Below are 21,910 nucleotides of genomic sequence, written 5' to 3' on the forward strand. Positions count from 1 at the left end.
CAGGGATGGGGCAGCGGGGATGGGGTTTGGGAGAGGGGATGGGGCAGCGGGGATGGGGTTTGGGGAGCAGGGATGGGGGCAGCGGGGATGGGGTTTGGGGAGCAGGGATGGGGGCAGCGGGGATGGGGTTTGGGGGACAGGGATGGGAGCAGCGGGGATGGGGTTTGGGAGCGGGGATGGGGGCAGCGGGGAGGGGCGTGCTGGCTGCCTGCTTGTTGTCTGCGTTGTAAGCACCAGGGGAGGGGTGAAGGGAAAGGCCCCTAACAGAGTGCCATCGCCCGCTGCTCTCGCTCTCCCCCTGCTGAATCAGGGCCCTGCAGGCGCCTTCTTGCTCCCGGCAGTACATCTCCCGACCTTGCCGCAATCTCTGGGGTTCCCCCCTTCACTGCAACACATTTGAAATACAGCTGCAGAGTCAAGATTCAGAATTCCAGCTACAAATCTGGTCCACGCACACGACTAGGATAATCACAGTCAGCAAACCAGCACTTTTCCATAGATGCCACCACGCAGGACGTGTTTTGTACAAGATGCATCATAATGATATTATAACCATATCAGAATCATATCGCTAGGGTGAATATGGGGTGCAGAGTGTCACATCGACAGCCCCAATCCCTGCTCCCCAAACACCATCCCCAATGCTCCCCATCCCTGCTCCCCAAACCCCATCCCCGCTGCTCCCACATCCCTGATCCCCAAACACCATCCATGCAGCTCCCCATCCCGCCTCCCAAAACCCCAACTCTGCTGCCCAAACCCTGTTCCCCAACCTCCATCACCATTGCACCCCCATCCCTGCTCCGCAGACCACATCCCCACTTCTCCCCATCCCTGGTCCCCAACCCCCTGCACCCCAACCCCCACCATCTCCTTCCTTCTCCCCTGCTCTCCAACCCCCTGCATCTCCTTCTTTCCCCCTCCAAACCTATCCCTGCTCCCCAAACCCCCTGCTCCCCGACCCTGCTCCCCAAACCCACTCTTCCAGGCTATTTGTACACGTTTCTTCCACGCCCATCACAGTCCAGGGGAGCATTGAACAACAGGGGCCAGGCCTCTCACCCGCTGGCTGCTGGCTCGGCCGGCCCCTGTGCCCGGCCTTCTCTGAAATCAACACTGGGCAGCTGGTCTGTTATTACAACAAGAAAGAAGCGTCTGCCTCTGGGGAGAGGCCGGAACAACAACCACCGCAAGACAGATGTGCAGCCACATTGCACAACTGGAACGACCTGTCCTGCTCCGGTGATGAACAGAGAAAGGGGGTTGGGGAGCAGGGATGGGGACAGTGGGGATGAAGTTTAGGGAGAAGGGATGGGGAGCAGCAGGGTGGGGGTTGGGGAGCAAGGACTGGGGAGCAATGGGGATGCCCAGAACCCCCTGACCGATATCAGGGCCCCATCACACTGGCACTGCCCAGACCCTGTATAGGGTTGCCAGGTGTCCGGTTTTTGATTGGAACACCCGGTCGAGAAGAGACCCTGGCGGGGCCGTTAAAAGTCCGGTCAGTGGCGGAGCGGGGCTAAGGCAGGTTTCTTGCCTGTCCTGGGACCGCGCTGTGTCCGGGGAGCAGCCAGGAGCTCCAGCTCCTAGGCGGGGGGGCGGGGGCTCCGTGCACTGCCCCTGTCCCAAGCACCGGCTCCGCACTCCCATTGGCATGGAACCATGGCCAATGGGAGCTAAGGGGGCGGTGCCTGCGGGCGAGAGCAGCGTGCGGAGCCCCTAGGAGTCACTGCCCGCTGCTGGCTGCTCCCAGGGGGCAGCGCGGTGCCAGGACAGGCAGGGAATCTGCCTTAGCCCCGCTGCGCCGCTGACCAGGAGCCCAACCCCGAGCCCCAACCCCCTGCCCCAGCCCTGAGCCCCCCCCCAACCCGAAGCCCCTTCCTGCACCCCAAACCCCTCATCTCCAGCCCCACTCCAGAGCTTGCACCCCCAGCCAGAGCCCTCACTCCCCCCCGCACCCCAACGCCCTGCCCCAGCACAGTGACAGTGAGTGAGGGTGTGGGAGAGCGAGCCACCGAGGGAGGGGGAATGTAATGAGCGGGGGGCAGGGCCTCGGGAAGGGGCGGGGCGAGTGTGTTCAGTTTTGTGTGATTAGAAAGTTGGCCACCCTAACCCCCCAGACCAAGATTGGAGTCCTGGCGTGCCAGGTGCTGCCCGTACCCCCTCCCCCAACCAAGATTGGGGCCCCCGGCTTACTGGGCGCTGCCCATACCCCCTCCCCCAACCGAGATTGGGGCCCCTGTCGTGCCAGGTGCTGCCCATACCTCCCTGACCAAGATCGGGGCCCCCAGCATGCCAGGCACTGCTCAGACCCCAGCTGAAATCAGACCCCCCCTTGTGTGACTCTATTGATCCATCCCCCGATCTGTGGCAAGCCCCACACTCTGGATTTCCCCACGCAAGCTCTCTGGGCGCTGCTCTGTGCCAGCTGGCACCACCCGCCCTCTGTCCCCGGGGGAAGGGCCTCATCATGGGTGCGGCGAGGCGTGGGGTGGCGTGGAAGTGCCTGAGGGCCCTGCATTCCCCGCCTGCTCAACTCACGCTTGGCCTCCATCCCAAGCCAACCAGTAAATAAACACAGGTCACCCAGCCGGCTCCCTGCGAGGGAGAACTCACAGCGGCACCGTCGAGACGGGCTTCCCAGACTATCCGCCCCTCGGAGCCAGAAGCCCCCTCCATGCCTGGGGACAGCCCGGCCCCCAGCCCATCCCTGATGGCCATCTACAAAGTTCAGGTGTCCACCGGCCAGGACTCACTGGCTGGCACTTTTGACACCATCTCCATCACCCTGGTGGGCAGCTACGGGGAAAGCCCCAAGCACGTGCTGGACCGATGTGGGTTTGACTTTCAGCCGGGATCAGTGAGTATTTTAGGGGGTTCCTTGTGTGTGTGTGTGTGGGGGGGATCCCATCAGAACTGGCTCCATTCAGGAAGAGAGGAGCAATGGTTTGGGGGCTGGGCCGGGGCTCAGGACCCCTGGATTCTATTCGTGGCTCTGCCTCAGGGGCCAGCGCTCGTGCCTCAGTTTCCCCATGGGTACAATGGGGGATAATAACCCCGCCTTTGGGTTTAGGCAGCGCTCGAGTCCTCAAATGCGACGTGCTGGATCTCCTGTCTCCGTCTGACGCTGGGCCAGACCAAGATGACTCGCTCACATGCAGCAAAAGAGGATGGGGGTGGGAGGGGCAGCGGCCCTGGCCACAGGGGAGGCAGGGCTGGGGTACCCTCATGCCAGCTCGATGGGGGGGAGCCCCTGATGGAATCCCGGTGCTGTGGGCTGGCTTCCCTGGACCCCTGCCCCGCAGTGGGGAGGGTGGGGGCTGCAGTCTGGATGCTGGGGATTTCCACGGGGCTGCCAGCTCCCCCTGTGGTCTTTGGGCTCCACCCTCACTTGGCACTGGGGGCCTAGGCTCAGGACAGTCTCCCTTTGGAGGTCTGGGCAGCGCCTGGCACAATTATTTACACCAGCTGAGGATCTGGTCAATAAACTCTGCAGATGATTGTGTCACTTGGATGAAATGGCAACGGGGGATGGATTTACAGTTCAGCAGGTCAAAGAGCTTGTCTCAGTGGGGTCAGATCCCCAGCTGGTGTCTATGGGCGTCTCTCCATTGGAGTCAATGGGCCCAGATCCCCAATTGGGTTAAATGGGGCTGAGGATCTGGCCCCGTTGATTGCAATGGAGACTCTCCCATTGACACCAGCCGGGGATCCAGCTATGGCAAAGGAGCTGGACCCGCCGCTCTGCCTGTGCAACGCTCTCCATCCCGAGTGGCCGGGAACGCAGGCTCCGTGCTCGGAGCTCAAACCCTCCCCCCCGTGCTCTGTCTCCTCCAGGTGAGGGAGTACAAGGTGCCCAGTGAGCAAGCCCTGGGGCCGATCCTGCTGATCCGACTCCACAAGGAGCCCTATTCCTTCTTCCCCGAGAACATGTGGTACTGCAACACGGTGCGGGTGACGTCCCCCGAGGGGGACACCTACTACTTCCCCTGCTACCGCTGGATTCAGGGCTACCGCACTGTGGAGCTGGCGGAAAGCACAGGTATGACCCACTGTGGGTGCGCCCGGACTCCTGGGTTCTCTTCTGCCCCTCGTACATCTCGGTGACTCCTGGATCTCTACCAGGCCCTGGTGCGAGCTGTCCCTGCCAGGAGAAGCCCACTGCCCAGTATATCTGAGGCCTGGTGTACACCCAAGTCACGTGGGTGATTTTCAATCCAGTTTAGCTATGTCGGTGCATCTTTGTGTGTGGACACACTTCAACCGGCGTCACCTTGCCTTAGACAGGTTCAGCCCACGAGGGTCAATTTACAGCTAGCTGAAGCTTGGCATGAGAGGGGTCAGCGACCAAGCAGAGATAATTTCTTTGTTTTGATGAACGGTGGGGAGGGAGGAAAGGTACCATAGCGATTAGCTAGATCGCTAGATGGGTGTGGGGTGGGAGATGGATGGATAGACAGATATATAGATGGGTATGTATGGGGAAAGAACATAAGAACGGCCATATGGGTCAGACCAAAGGTCCATCTAGCCCAATGTCCTGTCTTCCGACAGTGGCCAATGCCAGGTGCCCCAGAGGGAATGAACAGAACAGGGAATCATCAAGTGATCCATCCCTTAGATAGATAGATAGATAGTTTGATTTAGTTGGGGATTGGTCCTGCTTTGAGCAGGGGGTTGGACTAGATCAATGGTTCCCAAACTTTAACAACCTGTGAACCCCTTTCAATAAAATGTTAAGTTTCGCGAACCCCCTCCTAGAAATGAATATTTCCAGGGATTTTCTCCTTTACCTGAGTATAAATTATAAAAGCAGTGATCTTGGAAATATAAAATTTGTTTTTATGACATGCTTATTACACACTATTTATTAATTATTATTTATCATTACAGTATTTTTATTACATTATGAAAATGGCAACACTCTTCCAAGATCTCACTTTCGTAGCTTGTATCACTTTGAATAAGCGTGTTATAAGAGAAGGCTCCTATGTTTCATCAGGGAGTATCAGATGTGAAACAGTGTGAAAGTATTTAAGAAGCCAACTCAAAGAGTTCCTCCTACACAAGCATTCAGGTCTTGAGCAGTCTAGGCAAACAGCACATGTTAAAACAAAGCTTAAGCTTGTTCTTCATCATAATTTTAAAAACAAGACTAGCTGCCTATTTAATTTTAAAAACAGCAAAAAATATCCACCTCCCTTTCCATTTTTATAGGAGTCTTGAAGTTTAAATCTCCTCAGTGTGATAGACATGCTTGCTTTGATCTGCTTAGCTCTTGAATGTTCAGGGGCTCTGGGATGTTGGCCCTGTGCTGCCCAGGGTCCCTAGGGACAGCTCTGTCCGCCATTAGGGAATTCTTTCCCGAGAACCCCCTGTAACATTTCGTGAACCCCCAGGGATTCAGGAACCCCAGTTTGGAAACCACTGGACTAGATGACCTCCTGAGGTCCCTTCCAACCCTGATATTCTATGATTCTATAGATAGATAGATAGATAGAGGGGGGTGGATGGGGATAGATAGATAGATGGGGTGGATCGGGAGAGAGAGAAGGCAGGTGTATGGGGATAGAGAGAGAGAGAGAGAGAGAAGGCGGGTGTATGCGGTTAGACAGGTAGATAGAAGACTGGCACCAAGGAGCCCTGCAGGCTTAGAGGGGTCTGGGACACATCCCTCACTCCAGGGTGTGGTCAGATTTCAGTCTCTCTCTTCTCTCTCCAGCCCAAACTCCTTGTGACGACTCCCACTACCTGCTCCAGAAGCACCGTCGTGAGGAGCTGGTGCTGCAACAGGAAAGATATAGGTGAGTTGAGGGGGGCATTTTGGAGTAATGGGTTCAGGCTCCCTGCAAACTTAGGCAGTGTCGCCGTGTCGGTTACAGCTGGGTCATGTTTTAAAGCCTTTCTGGGCATCCCCAAGAGCTAGAAACTAATTAACCTTTTTTAAAAAAACTCTCAGGCTGAGCTTCTGTTGCAATCGAATAAATCCAGGTGGCGGGACGGGTATGAGGCATGAGCCAGTAGGGCCGAGGGCTTAACCCACCCCTGCCTGCTCCTGGAGCCAATGGAGCGCTCAGTCCCTGCGGTCTTAGTTAAGGCCCAGGTGTGGTGCGGCCTAGTGGATAAAGCCCTGGAGTGGGGAGCCAGGATATCTGGGTTCTGCCACGGCTTGCTTCCCCTGTTCTGTGCCTCAGTTTCCCCACCTATATAATGGGGATAACGACGGCCTACTCTTTGCTAATGCGCTTTGAGATCGGCTGACGACCGGAGCCGGAAAGGCTTGTTATTAACCGCCCTCTTCCCTGGGACAGGTGGAAAGAGTACAGCCCTGGCGCCCCCTGGTGTGCCGACATTGACAGTGCCATGACTGCCGAGGTCGACCTCCAGTATTCGTACCCCAAGGCCTCTGCTTTCTTCGGGCGTGGCTCAGCGGCGTAAGTGGCGGGGCTGAAAATCCACTTCCCAGAGTGGTCGCCCAGCTTCCCGGAGGGATTGAGGTGCCTAAATCCCATTGGAATAAAGGGGAGTTAGGCGCCTATATCTCCTTCAGGAGCTGACCTTTTGTGTCTGTCGTTAGGAGTTCCAGTAATTATTTCATTAGCCGTAACTCTGCCCCACCCTCCAACCTGACTCTCTCTCTCTCTCTCTCCCCATCCACCCCCCCTCCCCATCCACCCCATCTATCTATCTATCTATGTAGGTTCTGCAGGGATCAGTTGCACTCAGCATTGTCCTCAGAGATCGGAGTAGTCAATATAAAATTGCTGCTGCTCCGAGGGAGGTTGAGGCAGGGACTGGCGGGGCAGTAAGCAGCACCGGAGAAAGGACAGCCCTACAGTGCCGGCTGGATCCCGGCCGGCTGGGCCCATGCCGACAAAATGCCTTTTAATGTCTCGGGGCAGGGGAGGCGGGGCAGCCCTGCAGAAGGGGGGCCGGTGTCCCGGAAAGTCGAGAACTAGAGGTCACCCAACGGGCGGTCCCGGCGGTGCTGGGGCTAAGGGATGTGGAACCGGGGAGGGATTTGCGCCATCTATGGCATTGGCGATTGGGTACTGGCCCCCACATCCAGTGCTGGGGACCAGGTTGGCAAAAGGGCTGGACCCAGAGCTAGAGAGACAGATAAGTGGGGTGTGTGGGGCTGGAGAGACACGGGGTGTGTATGGGGAGAGACATAGGGTGTGACGGAGGCACAGACAAACAGAGGGGCACAGGAGGAGATGGATAGATAGAGGGGTGTGTATGGGGCCAGACAGAGGGATGTGTATGGGACCGACAGTCAGAGGGGCAGGTATGGGGAGAGACAGACAGAGGGTATACATGAGGTCAGACACAGAGAGTGGGGTTTATGGGGACAGACAAAGGGGTCACATAGGGCCAGACAGATAGGTGTTTATGGATGGACAGAGGGTGTACATGGGAAGAGGCAGGCAGAGGGGTGTGAGGGGGGTGGACAGACAGAGGGTGTGTATGGGGTCAGGGGTGTGAAGGGAGACAGACATAGGGTGTGTATGGGGGCAGGCAGAGGGTGTGAATGTGGGCATAGGGGTGTGAAGGGGAGACAGACAGAGGGGTATGTATGGAGTCAGAGGGGTGTGAAGGGGTGGAGAAACAGAGGGTGTGTATGGGGTCAGAGGGGTGTGGAGGGGGGACAGACAGAGGGTGTGTGTTGCATTAGAGGGGTGTGAAAGGGGAACAGAGAGGGTGTGTATTGGGTCAGAGGGGTGTGAAGGAGACAGACAGAGGATGTGTATGGGGTCAGAGGGGTGTGAGGGAGAAAGACAGAGGGTGTGTATGGAGTTAAAGGGGTGTGAAGAGGAGACAGACAGAGGATGTGTATGGGGTCAGAGGGGTGTGAGGCAGAAAGACAGAGGGTGTGCATGGAGTTAAAGGGGTGTGAAGAGGGGACACAGACAGAGAATGTGAGTGGGGTCAGAGGGGTTTGAATGGGGGACAGACAGATGGGCGTGTATGGGTCTGAGGGGTGTGAGGGGGTGGACAGATAGATTGTGTGTATGGGGTCAAAGGAGTGTGAAGAAGGTGAACAGACAGAGGGTGTGTATGAGGTCAGAGAGGTGTGAAGGGGGACAGACAGAGGTTGTGTATGGGTCAAAGGGGTGTGAAGGGGGTGGACAGACAGAGGGTGTGTATGGGGTCAGATGAGTGTAAGGGAGAAAGACAGAGGGTGTGTATGGGGTCAGAGGGATGTGACGGGGACAGACAGAGGGGTGTGTATGGGGTCAGAGGGATGTGGAGGAGGGACAGACAGATGGTGTGTATTGCGTTAGATGGGTGTGAAAGGGGCACAGAGAGAGGGTGTGTATTGGCTCAGAGGGGTGTGAGGGAGACAGACAGAGAGTGTATATTGGGTCAGTGGGGTATGATGGGGACAGACAGAGGGTGTGTTTGGGGTCAGAGGGGTGTGAAAAGGGAACAGACAGAGGATGTGAGTGGGGTCAGAGGGGTGTGAAGGGGGGACCGATGGAGGGGTGTCTATGGGGTCAGAGGGGTGTTGGGGGACAGACAGATGGGTGTGTATGGGTGTGAGGGGGCACAGACAGAAGGGTGTCTATGGGGTCAGAGGGGTGTGAGGGGCACAGGCAGAGGGTGTGTATGGGGATGGATAGAGACAGGGGTGTGAAGGGGGACAGACGGGTGCATATGGATCGAGGCAGAGGGCGCACACAGTGTGAGGGTCCCAGTCTCTGAGCCTGGCTACCTGTCCCCGCAGGCTGCTGGAGTGCAAGATTAAGGGGTTCCTGGACCGGCCATACTCCTGGGAGAAGTTAGCTGACATCCCCAAGGTTTTCTGGTTCTACCGCAACCCGGTCTCAGGTCCGTGCTGCCCCATGCACTGTGGGGAGGAGCAGGGGGCCAACGCCAGCACAGGGCTACCCCCTGGCTCCGGGACCCCCTTCGCCTTCCCTGCATTGCCTGTGGGTGCTGAGCCCACACACGGCCCCCCCAGGTCAACTAGTCCTGCCACCCACAGCCCCCCACCAGGCCTCCCCTCAGGACTCCCAGTCCCCTGCTCTAACCACTAGACCCCACTCCGCTCCATGAGCTGGGGAGAGAACCTAGGAGTCCTGGCTCCCAGCCCCCCCTGCTCTAACCACTAGCCCCCATTTCTCTCCCAGAACTGGAGATACAGCCCAGGAGTCCTGGCTCCTAGCTGCACCCCCTGCTCTAACCACAAGGAGCAGGAGTCCTGGTTACCCTGCTCTAACCACGAGACCCCACTCCCCCCCTAGATGCAGGGAAATCATAGAATCATAGAATATCCGGGTTGGAAGAGACCTCAGGAGGTAATTAGTCCAACCCCCTGCTCAAAGTAGGACCAACCGCAACTAAATCATCCCAGCCAGGGCTTTGTCTAAGGATGGAGATTCCACCACCTCCCTAGGGAATCCATTCCAGTGCTTCACCACCCTCCTAGTGAAATAGTGTTTCCTAATATCCCACCTAGACCTCCCCCACTGCAACTTGAGACCATTGCTCCTTGTTCTGTCATCTGCCACCACTGAGAACAGTCTAGATCCATCCTCTTTGGAACCTCCTTCAGGTAGTTGGAAGCAGCTATCAAATCCCCCCTCATTCTTCTCTTCTGCAGACTAAATAATCCCAGTTCCCTCAGCCTCTCCTCATAAGTCATGTGCTCCAGCCCCCTAATCATTTTTGTGCCCTCCGCTGGACTCTCTCCAATTTTTCCACAACTTTCTTGTAGTGGGGCGGGAGGGCCCAAAACTGGACACAGTACTCCAGATGAGGCCTCACCAATGTCGAATAGAGGAGAATGATCACGTCCCTTGATCTGCTGGCAATGCCCCTACTTATACAGCCCAAAATGCCGTTAGCCTTCTTGGCAACAAGGGCACACTGTCGACTCATATCCAGCTTCTCGTCCACTGTAACCCCTAGGTCCTTTTCTGCAGAACTGCTGCCTAGCCATCCGGTCCCTCGTCTGTAGCAGTGCATGGGATTCTTCTGTCCTAAGTGCAGGACTCTGCACTTGTCCTTGTTGAACCTCATCAGATTTCTTTTGGCCCAATCCTCTAATTTGTCTAGGTCCCTCTGTATCCTATCCCTACCCTCCAGTGTATCTACCACTCCTCCCAGTTTAGTGTCATCTGCAAACTTGCTGAGGGTGCAGTCCATGCCATCCTCCAGATCATTAATGAAGATATTGAACAAAACTGGCCCCAGGACTGACCCTTGCGGCACTTCGCTTGAAAACTGGCTGCCAACTAGACATGGAGCCGTTGATCACTACTCGTTGAGCCCGACGATCTAGCCAGCTTTCTATCCACCTTACAGTCCATTCATCCAGCCCATACTTCTTTAACTTGCCGGCAAGAATACTGTGGGAGACCGTATCATAAAGCTTTGCTAAAGTCAAGGAATAACACGTCCACTGCTTTCCCCTCATCCACAGATCCCATCATAGAAGGCAGTTAGGTTAGTCAGGCATGACTTGCCCTTGGTGAATCCATGCTGACTGTTCCTGATCACTTTCTTCTCCTCTAAGCCTGGCTCCCAGTCCCTTACTCTAACCACCAGCCCCCACTCCCCTCCCAGACCTGGGGAGAGAACCCAGGAGTCCTGGCTTGCAGCCCCGCTCCCCTGCTCTAACCATCAGACCCCACTCCTCTCCCCAGGCAATGGGGTTTTATTTAAAGGGCCGGTGTGTGTATCCCCAGAGTATGTCTTTGAGCACTGGCAAGAAGATGCTTTCTTCGGGTACCAGTATCTGAATGGGTTCAACCCTGTTCTGATCCAGAAATGCACGGCGCTCCCGGAGAACTTCCCGGTGACACGGGAGATGGTGGCCGGCTTCCTGGGGGAATCCACCAGCCTCCAGGAGGAGCTACAGGTAACACCCTGTCTCCCCAAAATAATCAGGGCCTGGCTGATTCCCAGCCGTGCTGAGTCCATGCTGCCCTCCTTCTCCGTGAACTCCTGCTGGTGGGAGCACAGTGCTCTGTTCCCAAACTAAACTGTTTGTAGCATAGCTGGGTCTGGGTAAACAGCCGCCCCGCCCCAGAGGTGGCTGCATCTCAGCGCCGGGTGAGGGGTCCCTGTATAACCAGCCGCCCCGCCCCAGAGGTGGTCTCATCTCAGCGCTGGGTGACGGGTCCCTGTATAACCAGCCGCCCCGCCCCAGAGGTGGCCTCATCTCAGCGCCGGGCGAGGGATCCCTGTATAAGCAGCTGCCCCGCCCTAGAGGTGGCTGCATCTCAGCGCCGGGCGAGGGATCCCTGTATAACCAGCCGCCGTGCTCCAGAGGTGGCTGCATCTCACTGCTGGGTGAGGGATCCCTGTATAACCAGCTACTCCACCGGGAGGTGGCTGCATTTTAACACTGGGTAAGTGATCCCTGCGCAGTGCTATGTGTGTTGCTTGCTGGGACACTGCTGAAGGAAGCTCGCAGCCCTGGGAGCGGGGCACTGACCCTCCTCTGCTCTGCATGACAGAGAGGGAGCATCTATATCGCAGATTACAAGCTCCTGGAAGACATTCCCACCACTAAAGTGAACGGGCACCAGCAGTACATCGCCGCGCCCCTGTGCCTGCTGCACCAGAAACCCAGCGGGGAGGTCGTCCCCTTGGCCATCCAGGTGAGGGGTTTCTCTGCTCACCGGTGCCCAAGCGGGGGGTTATCAGAGCCCCTCCTGAGCCACCTGGGCCCCCCTGCTGCTAGGGAGCAACTCGGCTCCACCATTGCTAAAGGCACAATTATTATTGTGGGCAGGGCCCGAGTGTGCCAGTGGACCCGCTGTTCTGATCCAGCAGGGATACAGGGGTGAATGGGTCCATTGGGGGATATGGGGCTGGATGGGCCCATTGCTCATCCAGGGGGGATAAGGGCTGGATGGGCCCATTGCTCCCATCCAGGGGGGATAGGGGCTGGATGGGCCCATTGCACCCATCCAGGGGGGATACCAGGCTGGATGGGCCCATTGCTCTGATCTGGGGTCAGGGGGATACTGGGCTGGATGGGCCCATTGCTGTCACCTGGAGGGCGGGGGGCAGAGAAACTGGGCTGGATGGGCCCATTGCTCTTGCCTGGGACCGGGGGGGGGGGAATACTGGGCTGGATGGGCCCATTGCTCTGACCCAGGGGGGATACTGGGCTGGATGGGCCCATTGCACAGTTGGGGGGGGGGAATACCAGGCTGGATGGGCCCATTGCTCTGACCTGGGGGGGATACTGGGCTGGATGGGTCCATTGCACAGTTTGGGGGGGAATACCAGGCTGGATGGGCCCATTGCTCTGACCTGGGGGGGATACTGGGCTGGATGGGTCCATTGCACAGTTGGGGGGGGAATACCAGGCTGGATGGGCCCATTGCTCTGACCTGGGGGGGATACTGGGCTGGATTGGCCCATTGCTCTGACCCAGGGGGGATACCAGACCCATTGCTCTGACCCAGCTCCCCCACAGCTCAGCCAGCACCCAGGTCCCGAGAGCCCCATCTTCCTGCCCAGTGATTCCGAGTGGCTCTGGACTCTGGCCAAGACCTGGGTGCGCAACTCCGAGTTCCACCTGCACGAGGTCACCTCCCACCTGCTCCGCGCCCACCTGCTGGCCGAGGTCTTTGCCGTGGCCACCCAGCGCCAGCTGCCCATGTGCCACCCCCTGTACAAGGTGAGGGGGGCGGAGCTGCTGTGAGTGGGCGGGGCCACAGGTGGGCGGGGCCCCACTCTGCTTGGTGCGTCAGCCAATGGGACAGCGACGGGCATCCAGTGTCCACACCTGGCACCTTATGCACAGAGAAAACAGATGGCAACAAGGGGTGGGGCGAGTCCCATTCCTGGCTACCCACTTCTGCAGGTGGGGGGACATATTAAGGAAGTTGACCAAGGGCACCCAGTTCTTGCTGTGCCCTGTGTGTGTGCACACTTTGCCCAGTGTATGCCCCAGATGTGCCCGCCTGGTCACATTCCCCCCAGAGGTGCCCAGTGTGTGCCTTTGTGATGCTCAGACAGGCCCAATGGGATGTTTGTCCCTGGACATGCGAGTTTGAGAGGGGCCCAGCCCGGCGTGTATCCCCGGAGGTGTACACGGGAATCACCCGTATCACTGTATGTGTGTTCTAGAAGTGCCCTGCTGTGTGTGTTTGTGTGTTGCAGATATGTCTGGTCGTGTACGTGTGTGTGTGGTGAAGACATGTCTAGCCATGTACATGTGTGTATGATGGAGACATGCCCAGCCATGTACGGGTGTGTGCTGCAGACATGTCCGGCTGTGTACGTGTGTATGTGGTGCAGACATATCTGGCCGTGTACGTGTGTGTGTAGTGCAGACTTGTCTGGCCATGTACTTGTGTTTGTGGTGCAGACATGCCCGGCTGTGTACGTGTATGTGTGTTGCAGACATGTCCAGCTGTGTACCCGTGTGTGTTGCAGACATGTGCGGCTGTGTGCGTGTGTGTGTTGCAGACATGCTTGGTTGTCTATGTGTGTGTATGTTGCAGACATGCCCAGCAGTGTATGAATGTTTGTGCTGGAGGTGTGTCCAGCTGCGTACCTGTATGTGCTCCAGAGGTGGCCAGCTGGTGGCATGTGTTCCTGAGATGCCCGGCTGTGCACTGTGTGGGTGCAAATTCCAGAGGTGCCCAGCTGTTTGTGTGCTGACCCCAGCTCTTTGCTCAGTTCTCTGCTGCCTCCTGCACCAAACACTCCGCCCTAGTGCTCTGCAATCAGGGTGGATCAGAGAACAAAGCCATTTGCCTCTGCAACGTCTCTTCTCCACTCAGGAGGGACCGTGGCGGTGGGGGGCTGGCATCTCCTCCCCAGCTGCTTCAGCCCCTGCGCCTCTTCTCTTCCAGCTCCTGATCCCTCACATCCGGTTCTCCATCCACATTGATGTCCTGGCCCGGACCTTTCTCATCAGCCCCGGGGGCGTATTCGATCGGGTAAAGAGGGGATTGTCTCTTAATAACAATATAATCCCTTGCTTGAAGCTGGTGCTTTTCACCCCTAGATCTCAAAGCACTTTACAAAGGACATCAGGAGCATTAGCCTCATTTTACAGATGGGGAAACTGAGGCAGGGACTCATTTGTCTATGGTCACTCACCAAGCCTTTGGTAGAACCCGGGAGAGCTGGGTTCGAGCCCCGGGTGCTAGCCCCTAGGCCACACTGCCTCCCCTAGCCTCCTCCGGTGTGTTCAAAAAAGAGGGAGAATGAGCAAACTGCCCATCAAATCAACTACAGCAGCAAACTGCTGATGGCCTTCTGTGACTGCCCCTCCCAAACTCCACCCACCCAGCTCCGCCTCCAGCCTGCTCAGCCAATCAAGCGCAAGGCAGAAGCAGCTCCTCCTGGAGGTCGGTGCTCATTGGCCACCTCGCAACTGGGATCCAGTGAACATCTTTTTCCACACAAAGTCGGGCTCGTTGATAACTGAAATCAGATTTCAATCCGGTTTAGTGACAACCCTCCCATGTGGACGCTCTTAATTCACTTTCACTGAAACCACTTCAACGCGAGCCCAATTAGCCCTTTTGTGGGCGTGGCCTGCAACCCAATTTCCTGCCTTCTAATCAGGGCGAGGCAGGTCGAGGGAACATGTTTTTCACCGAAAAATGGCCAGTAGGTAAAAATAAAAGATTTGCACTTAAAATGGTCGGTTTTCCAAAAAAAAGTTCATGACATTTTTATGGCATTTTCCTTCATAATAGTCATTTTCTCTTCCTTGTTTCCTTTGGCTTGTTTTTCTCTCCTCTTTTCCCTTTTTTTCTTATTTTTTCACTTCTTTTTCTTGTTTTTGTTTTTTTCTTGTTTTTCCCCATTATTCATCTTTCTTAGTTTTTCTGTCTTTCCTCCCGTTTTTCCTTCTTCTCTCCTTTTGTCCCCCGCCTCCCCATTTCCTTTTACTTTCATCAGTGAACATTTTTTTGGAGGGAAAATGAATTGAGTTGCCAAAGGATTTCGTAAGTTTGATTCCCAGCATTGTCCCAGACCTGGGGAATTAACGCAATTCCAGTGTCCTACCCTCTCCCCTGGCACCTGCAGCTCCGTGGCAGTAACCCCCAGTGGGCCCGGGCCGGGTCTATATTCCACAGGCCATAGCGACTGGGCGTCGAGGCCTCGCCGAGCTGCTCCGCAAGGCCCTGGAGAACCTAACCTACACCACGCTCTGCTTTCCCGATGACATCCAGGAACGCGGTGTCGCCTCGCTCCAGAACTACTACTACAGGGACGATGGGCTCAAGATCTGGGCAGCTATAGAGAGGTGAGGAGGGTGCTGGGCCAGGTGGGGTGTTGTGTAGGGAGGAGAGATGAAGGCAAGTGCAGCGGAAGGGGTTAGACCTAGTGAAATCACAGGGGGAAAAGCGGTGGGGCTCTGAGTGTGGAGGGGGTCAGGGCAGAGCCCCCTGGGAATCCAGGTCTTGTATGGGAGGGAGCCCTGCATACTGGGTTTGTTCTGCTGGGATCCAGCAAACATCCTTTCCCACACAAAGTTGGACCCCTTGATAACCGAAATCAGATTTCAATCCAGTTTAGTGACAACCCCTCTCCCATGTGGACGCTCTTAATTCATTTTCACGGAAACCACTTCGACGCAAGCCCAGTCGAAGAACAGTCAAAATGAGACCATCAGCCCCAGGATCTGCTGCCGGTTCATAGAATCATAGAATATCAGGGTTGGAAGGGACCTCAGGAGGTATCTAGTCCAACCCCCTGCTCAAAACAGGACCCACCCCAACTAAATCATCCCAGCCAGGGCTTTGTCAAGCTGGGCCTTAAAAAACTGTACGTTCAATGAATTTTAAATTCACTTCTGTGCTTAACCTGAATCTCCATTTAGAGGGCAACGTTTTCCAAAGTGCCCACACGGTCAAAGGAGTAAGGGTTTTTTTGTTGGCTTGGCAATCTTGAAAAGTATAAATAAATAAATAAAATAAAATAAAACAGTTTTAGGTTGGCCCCAAAACTGACAATTTTCAAAAATTTCAGCCCCTTGAGAAATCACATCCAAAAAATAAAATTCCTTTCAGGTGAAACGAAACATTTTGTTTTGTGTCAATTGACCTGGTTTGTTTCCATTTGGAGGATTTTGACACATTTTTGACTTTTTTTTTAAAATTCATTTTCAGGACTTTTTGAACAACAAAAAATGAAAATTTTCGGGGAGGTTTCCAATTTTTTGGATGGTTTGTTTTTCAGCACAAAATTTGGCAAAACCAAATTCATTTGTGAACTCGTTCAGGGTCACCGCGACTCCATTTTGTACCCCCCAAAAGTTTCAGCCCAAACCAGTAGTGCCGGAAACTCCCTAGAAGTAGGGGGGCCACCGGAGCTTGGGCCGTGGCCCCGCCCCCACTCAATCCCTTCCCCCTGAGGCTCCGCCCTCACTCCGCCTCTTCCCCGAGGCTCTGCTCCTGCTTGCTCCTCTCTGCCCCCTCCCCCCATCGCTTCCCTTTAAGGCCAGTAAAAAGCGATGGGGTTGTGGCCCCCTGGCTTCCCCTGTTCCGGCCACTACGTGCAAACATTTCATCCCGCTTGACTTAGGAACCTAAATGCTGACGTCAATGGGATTTAGGAACCGAACCCGCTCGGGCATTTTGTAAATTGCTCTGGGCACCCAGCTGCCATTGTAAATTTAACCCATAATGCACCTAAGTCCCTTTTGAGAATGGCAGGCAGGCTCCTAAACCACATATGGGCTTGGAAACATTTGGCCCCAATCTCCTGAACTTAGGAAGGAAGAATCCCATGCACTGCTACAGACTAGGGAACGAATGGCTAACAGGGCCGGCTCCAGGCACCAGCCCAGCGAAGGACCAGCCGCTGAATTGCCGCCGAAGACTGAAGGGGCGGCGGTAGAGCTGCCGCCGAAATGCCGCAGATCATGATCGCGGCTTTTTTTTGGTCTTTCTTCTTTTTGCTGCTTGGGGCAGCAAAAACCCTGGAACCGGCCCTGATGGCTAGGCAGCAGTTCTGCAGAAAAGGACCTAGGGGTCACAGTGAACGAGAAGCTGGATATGAGTCGACAATGTGCTCTTGTTGCCAAGAAGGTTAACGGCATTTTGGGCTGTATAAGTAGGGGCATTGCCAGCAGATCGAGGGACGTGATCATTCCCCTCTATTCAACATTGGTGAGGCCTCATCTGGAGTACTATGTCCAGTTTTGAGCCCCACACTACAAGAAAGTTGTGGAAAAATTGGAGAGAGTCCAGCGGAGGGCAACAAAAATGATTAGGGGGCTGGAGCACATGACTTATGAGGAGAGGCTGAGGGAACTGGGATTGTTTAGTCTCCAGAAGAGAAGAATGAGGGGGGATTTGATAGCTGCTTTCAACTACCTGAAGGAGGTTCCAAAGAGGATGGATCTAGACTGTTCTCAGTGGTGGCAGATGACAGAACAAGGAGCAATGGTCTCAAGTTGCAGTGGGGGAGGTGTAGGTTGGATATTAGGAAACACTATTTCACTAGGAGGGTGGTGAAGCACTGGAATGGGTTCCCTAGGGAGGTGGTGGAAGCTCCATCTTTAGAGGTTTTTAAGGTCAGGCTTGACAAAGCCCTGGCTGGGATGATTTAGTTGTGGTTGGTCCTGCTTTGAGCAGGAAGTTGGGCTAGATACCTCCTGAGGTCACTTCCAACCCTGATATTCTATGATTCTAAAAGGAAATCTCCGAGGTGGCTGGTGACCAGGCTTGGGGGATGGAGGGGAATCTGGACCACCTAAGAAGTGATGCTGAAGGGTAGCAGGCCTAGCACTGTATAGACTGGAGGGAGGGGGCTCCCCTAGCTTGTCCTAGGGGGGAGAGCATCTCACCATGGACCCCGGCGTCCGGGCTGACCCGATTCCCCTTTAACTCTCTCAGCTTTGTCTCCGGCATTGTGACGATCTACTACCAGACCAGCCTCTCGGTGCAGAGTGACCACGAGCTGCAGGCGTGGGTGGGCGAGATATTCGCCAAGGGATTCCTTGGCAGACAGGCATCGGGTGAGAACCCAGAGGTGGCTAGCCCAGGGTCACAGACATCGCTGAGGAGTCCTCCCTCCACCCCCCAAGAATCAGCCCCCATTAAGGTGTCTCCAAAACCCAAGGCACTCGTGAAAACGTCAGCCATGGCCACTGCGTGATGCCTGCCGTATGTCACCCAAATGCCTCCACGTGGCTTTTAGCTCATGCGGTAGAGACTCATGTGCTACGCTCTGGAGGCCCCCGGTTCGATCCCGCCCACCCAGGACCAGGGTCTGTCGGTGTTACACATGCACAGAAATTAGTGATGCTGGTATTGCACTGACCCAGCATCACCGCTGGCAGGGGGAGGGGAGAGGGGACATTCCCAGCCAGGGACAGGGGAGAGGGGGCTCTGTCCCATGCTCACCAGTCCATCCCTCTCTGGCAGGCATCCCCTCGGCTCTGGGCACCACGGCCGAGCTGACCAAGTACCTGACCATGGTGATCTTCACCTGCTCTGCCTATCACGCTGCCGTCAACGCCGGGCAGGTGGGTGAGGGCCTCCCACCCTGTCCCCCTCTTGGACGGGTGTCTCTTTCCTTCCCCCCTTTCCTCTCCTTACACCAGTGTCTCCTCCCTTGGGCCCCAGCCTGTCCCCTCCTGCCCTTTGGGCCCCACTGGGTACGTCCCATACTTTGGGGTCTGAGCTGGATCCTGGACGTGGTGGCTCACGCCCAGGAGTTACTGTGGCTTAAAGTCCAGTCTAGCCCAGACAGAGTTGCTGGGAGTCAGGACTCCTGAGTTCTCTCCCCAGCTCTGGGAGGGGAGTGGTGTCTAGTGGTTAGAGCAGGGAGGGAGCCAGGACTCCTGGGTTCTTTTCCTGGCTTTATCAAGCATCTTCCATCAAGTTCCTTCCCTTTCCTCTGACAATTTTTTTTAGAACATTTCCTTTTTAATTTTTCCATTTTTCAACAAAATGAAAATCTGTGGCAGAGATTGGGGCCCAGTCCTGCCGGGCGCTGCATAGACCCCAGCTGAGATCAGGGTCCCTCTTTGTGCCAGGCACTGCCCAGACCCCCCTGACCGAGATCAGGTCCCCGCTTGTGCCGGGCACTTCCCAGTCACATAGTGAGAGATGGTCCCTGACCCAAAGAGCTCACCCTCTAAGTAGACAAAACCGACAACGGGAAGACTGATCACCTTCCTCGTACAGATGGGGAAATTGAGGCACGGAGTGATTTGGTGCCTTGCCCGGTGGCACAGAGGGAGATCATGGAGTCGCTAGGACTGGAACGCAGGTCAGAGTCCCAGCCACATATCCACACTGCCTCTGCGGCTGACTGAATGAGGCCTGGGTTGGGCTGGGTGATGGGCAGGGTCCGTGGACCCCTGGGGCAGCTGGTCCTGCGGCTCCTGCTCTGGACTCCTGGGTCCTCTCATGACCTTGCCAGCCAAGCTCCCGGGTGGGATCTAACCTCTGGCTTCCCTTTCCCGGCCCCAGTTCGAGCTGGCAGCCTTCATGCCCAATTACCCGTCGTCCATGCGGAAGCCACCGCCCCGGAACAAGGCCAAGGTGACCCTGAAGCAGTTCCTGGACACCATCCCCGAGATGAACACCACCAGCCTGATCCTCTCCGTCCTCTGGGTGCTGCGTAATGAGGATCGGGACATGGTGAGAGCAGGGCTGGTGGGACTGGTGGAGGAAGGACCCTGGATGGGGGGGGTGTCTTTTGGGAGAGGAGCCCGCACTCCGAATCCTTCAGTATTGGATTAGGGATGTGTGTCCTCCACTACCTGCGAAACACCTACAGAGGGGCCAGATCCCAGCCAGTGTCAAAGGGCGTCTCTCCATTGGAGTCAATGGGGCCAGATCCTCAGCTGGTGTCAATGAGCAGGAGGTCCATTGGAACTGCTGCTGATTTGAGGACATGGACCCAGGCGTTTCAGCCCCTTTTCTGTTACCCTCTCGGCAGGCAGTGGGGCATGGTGGGTGTTGGCAGCCGCTGTGCGGGCAGAGAGGAAATGTCCTCAAAATGACATGCATGTGATTATTATTTAGAGGCCTGGTGCCTTTCAGAAGAGGTGGGGAGAGGTCTTTCCCTGCAGACACTGGTTCAACCACTATTCAGACATAAAGTGCTCTCCAGTTCCCTCCATAGACCCAGATCACCCTGAGTATTTTTAACCATTTCTGACCCAAGCAGTTTAACCAAAATTTTGGACCCTGCAGTTAGAATCATAGAAGGGTAAGACTGGAAGGGACCTCGAGAGGTCACCTAGTCCAGTCCCCGGTACTCATGGCAGGGCTAAGTATTATCTAGACCATCCCTGGCAGGTGTCTGATCAACCTGCTCTTAAAAATCTCCAGTGACAGAGATGGGTGAATCAGTGACTTTTTTGGTTTGTTAGAGAGACTAGGTGAGTGAAGGAATATTTCTTATTAGACCAACTTCTGTCGGTGACAGAGACAAACTTTCGAGCTCTTTCACCAAGGAAAGTTGGTCCAATAAAAGATATTACCTCCTCCACCTTGTCTCTCTAATATCCTGGGACCAACATGTCTACAACAACACTGCCTACAATTTTTGGTTTGTCAGTGATTTTGAAAAGTTGAAAATAAGTTGTTTAGGAGGTGAAACAAACCCTTTTGTTCAACATTTCCTCTCGATTCTGAGCAGTTTTCTTGGACATTTTGGAACATTCGACACAAAAAGTCATTTGGAAAGGAAAACTCGAAATGGGTTGAATTTTTTTTTTTTAGTTTTATTTTTAAATTAAGTCTTTGGCAAAAGGGATAATTCAGAAAATATTTTGGTATCACCAAATGTGCATTTTTTTCTCAAAGAAAAGAGAAAAGTTGGGGTGGAAAATATTTACTCAGCTGCTGGTGTGGATTGTTTCCATTAGGAGGAGAAATTGGTGATGGATCCAGGTGTTTCTTTGATGGAATTGTGTTTATTTGCAAAGTCTGGAGGACTCAAAGAACAGGAGGCGATTTCCTTGGTCACAGTTCCAAGCCTCCTTCCAACTAGCACTCAGCCCAAAAACTTTCTCTCTCTTTTGGCTTTGTCCAGGAGCCACACCCCCAAAGCTTCTTCTGGCTGTCTCCTTGGCTCTGTGCTGCTTCAGTGTCTGTTTCTCTTGCATGCAAAGCTCCACCAGTCAGTGCCCCAGTGCCTTTGCTATCTCAATCCCCAGGGAAAACCTCTCTTCTCTACTCCTGCCTTGGAGTAATAAGAATGCAGCCCTGGAGTTGATCCCAGGGGTTTCAGTGATTTTGATGCCTCCGTATTCACCACTCTCCCTATTCCCTTCCAGAGACCCCTGGGGACATACCCTGAGGAGCACTTTACCGAACACGGGCCAAAGCAGCTCATGGCTGCCTTCCAGGATCGCCTAGCAGAGATCTCCCGGGAAATCAAGGAGAGGAACCAGTCGCTGAGTCTGAGCTACAACTATATGTATCCTCCTAACATAGAGAACAGTACAGCAATATAACACCCAGAGGTGCCACCCCTCCAACTGCCCCACGATGAAGAACCCCTCACCCAGACACCCACCACTGAATACCCCCGCAGTAATCGGCAACAGCATCTCCACAGCACACTGCCAAATGCTTGCTGGCATCCTGAGAACATTCACCCAGCCTGATGGAGCAATGGTGAATCACACACACTGGGGGTCTGGCCCCATTGACTCCAATGAAGAGATGCCCATTGACACCGGCTGGGGATCTGGCCCCATTAAGTCCAATGAAGAGACGCCCATTGACACCAGCTGGGATCTGCTCAGGGCCTCCATAAACCTCCAGTTCAGGGATTTCCCTACACCCCCCCTACACCCTCCTAAATTTCCCCAACACCCCCCCCCAGTTTTGTGAATTAAGTGCATGCAGTGTTGCCAATTTAGTGATTATTTGGGAATTTGACTTGAAATATTAATACACACTTTAAAAGCATATAAAGTGTATGATAAAATACGTGTATCTGAATAAGT

At 55.1% G+C, this 21,910-nt stretch overlaps 1 protein-coding gene across 1 annotated transcript; it reads left to right on the plus strand.

Moving 5' to 3' along the window:
* Positions 1-2,713: 2,713 nt before the first annotated feature.
* On the plus strand, positions 2,714-21,412 carry LOC117869934 (hydroperoxide isomerase ALOXE3-like). The gene is made up of 14 exons (XM_034757032.1): positions 2,714-2,860; positions 3,838-4,042; positions 5,723-5,804; positions 6,312-6,434; positions 8,729-8,832; positions 10,695-10,867; positions 11,469-11,612; positions 12,440-12,643; positions 13,827-13,913; positions 15,066-15,235; positions 17,832-17,953; positions 18,363-18,463; positions 19,416-19,586; positions 21,233-21,412. Exons 1-14 carry the CDS (start codon positions 2,714-2,716, stop codon positions 21,410-21,412), a joined length of 2,013 nt encoding a protein of 670 aa, XP_034612923.1.
* The last annotated feature ends 498 nt before the right edge of the window (positions 21,413-21,910 follow it).

Source organism: Trachemys scripta, chromosome 25, assembly GCF_013100865.1.
Source record: "Trachemys scripta elegans isolate TJP31775 chromosome 25, CAS_Tse_1.0, whole genome shotgun sequence".
Lineage (NCBI taxonomy): Eukaryota > Metazoa > Chordata > Testudines > Emydidae > Trachemys > Trachemys scripta.

Excerpts from the sequence above, each read along its gene's own strand:
- LOC117869934 (XM_034757032.1), top strand. The coding sequence starts at position 2,714 with ATGGCCATCTACAAAGTTCAGGTGTCCACCGGCCAGGACTCACTGGCT. Across the intron at positions 2,861-3,837 it reads TTGACTTTCAGCCGGGATCA|GTGAGGGAGTACAAGGTGCC; the intron begins GTGAGTATTTTA and ends TGTCTCCTCCAG. Across the intron at positions 6,435-8,728 it reads TTCGGGCGTGGCTCAGCGGC|GCTGCTGGAGTGCAAGATTA; the intron begins GTAAGTGGCGGG and ends CTGTCCCCGCAG.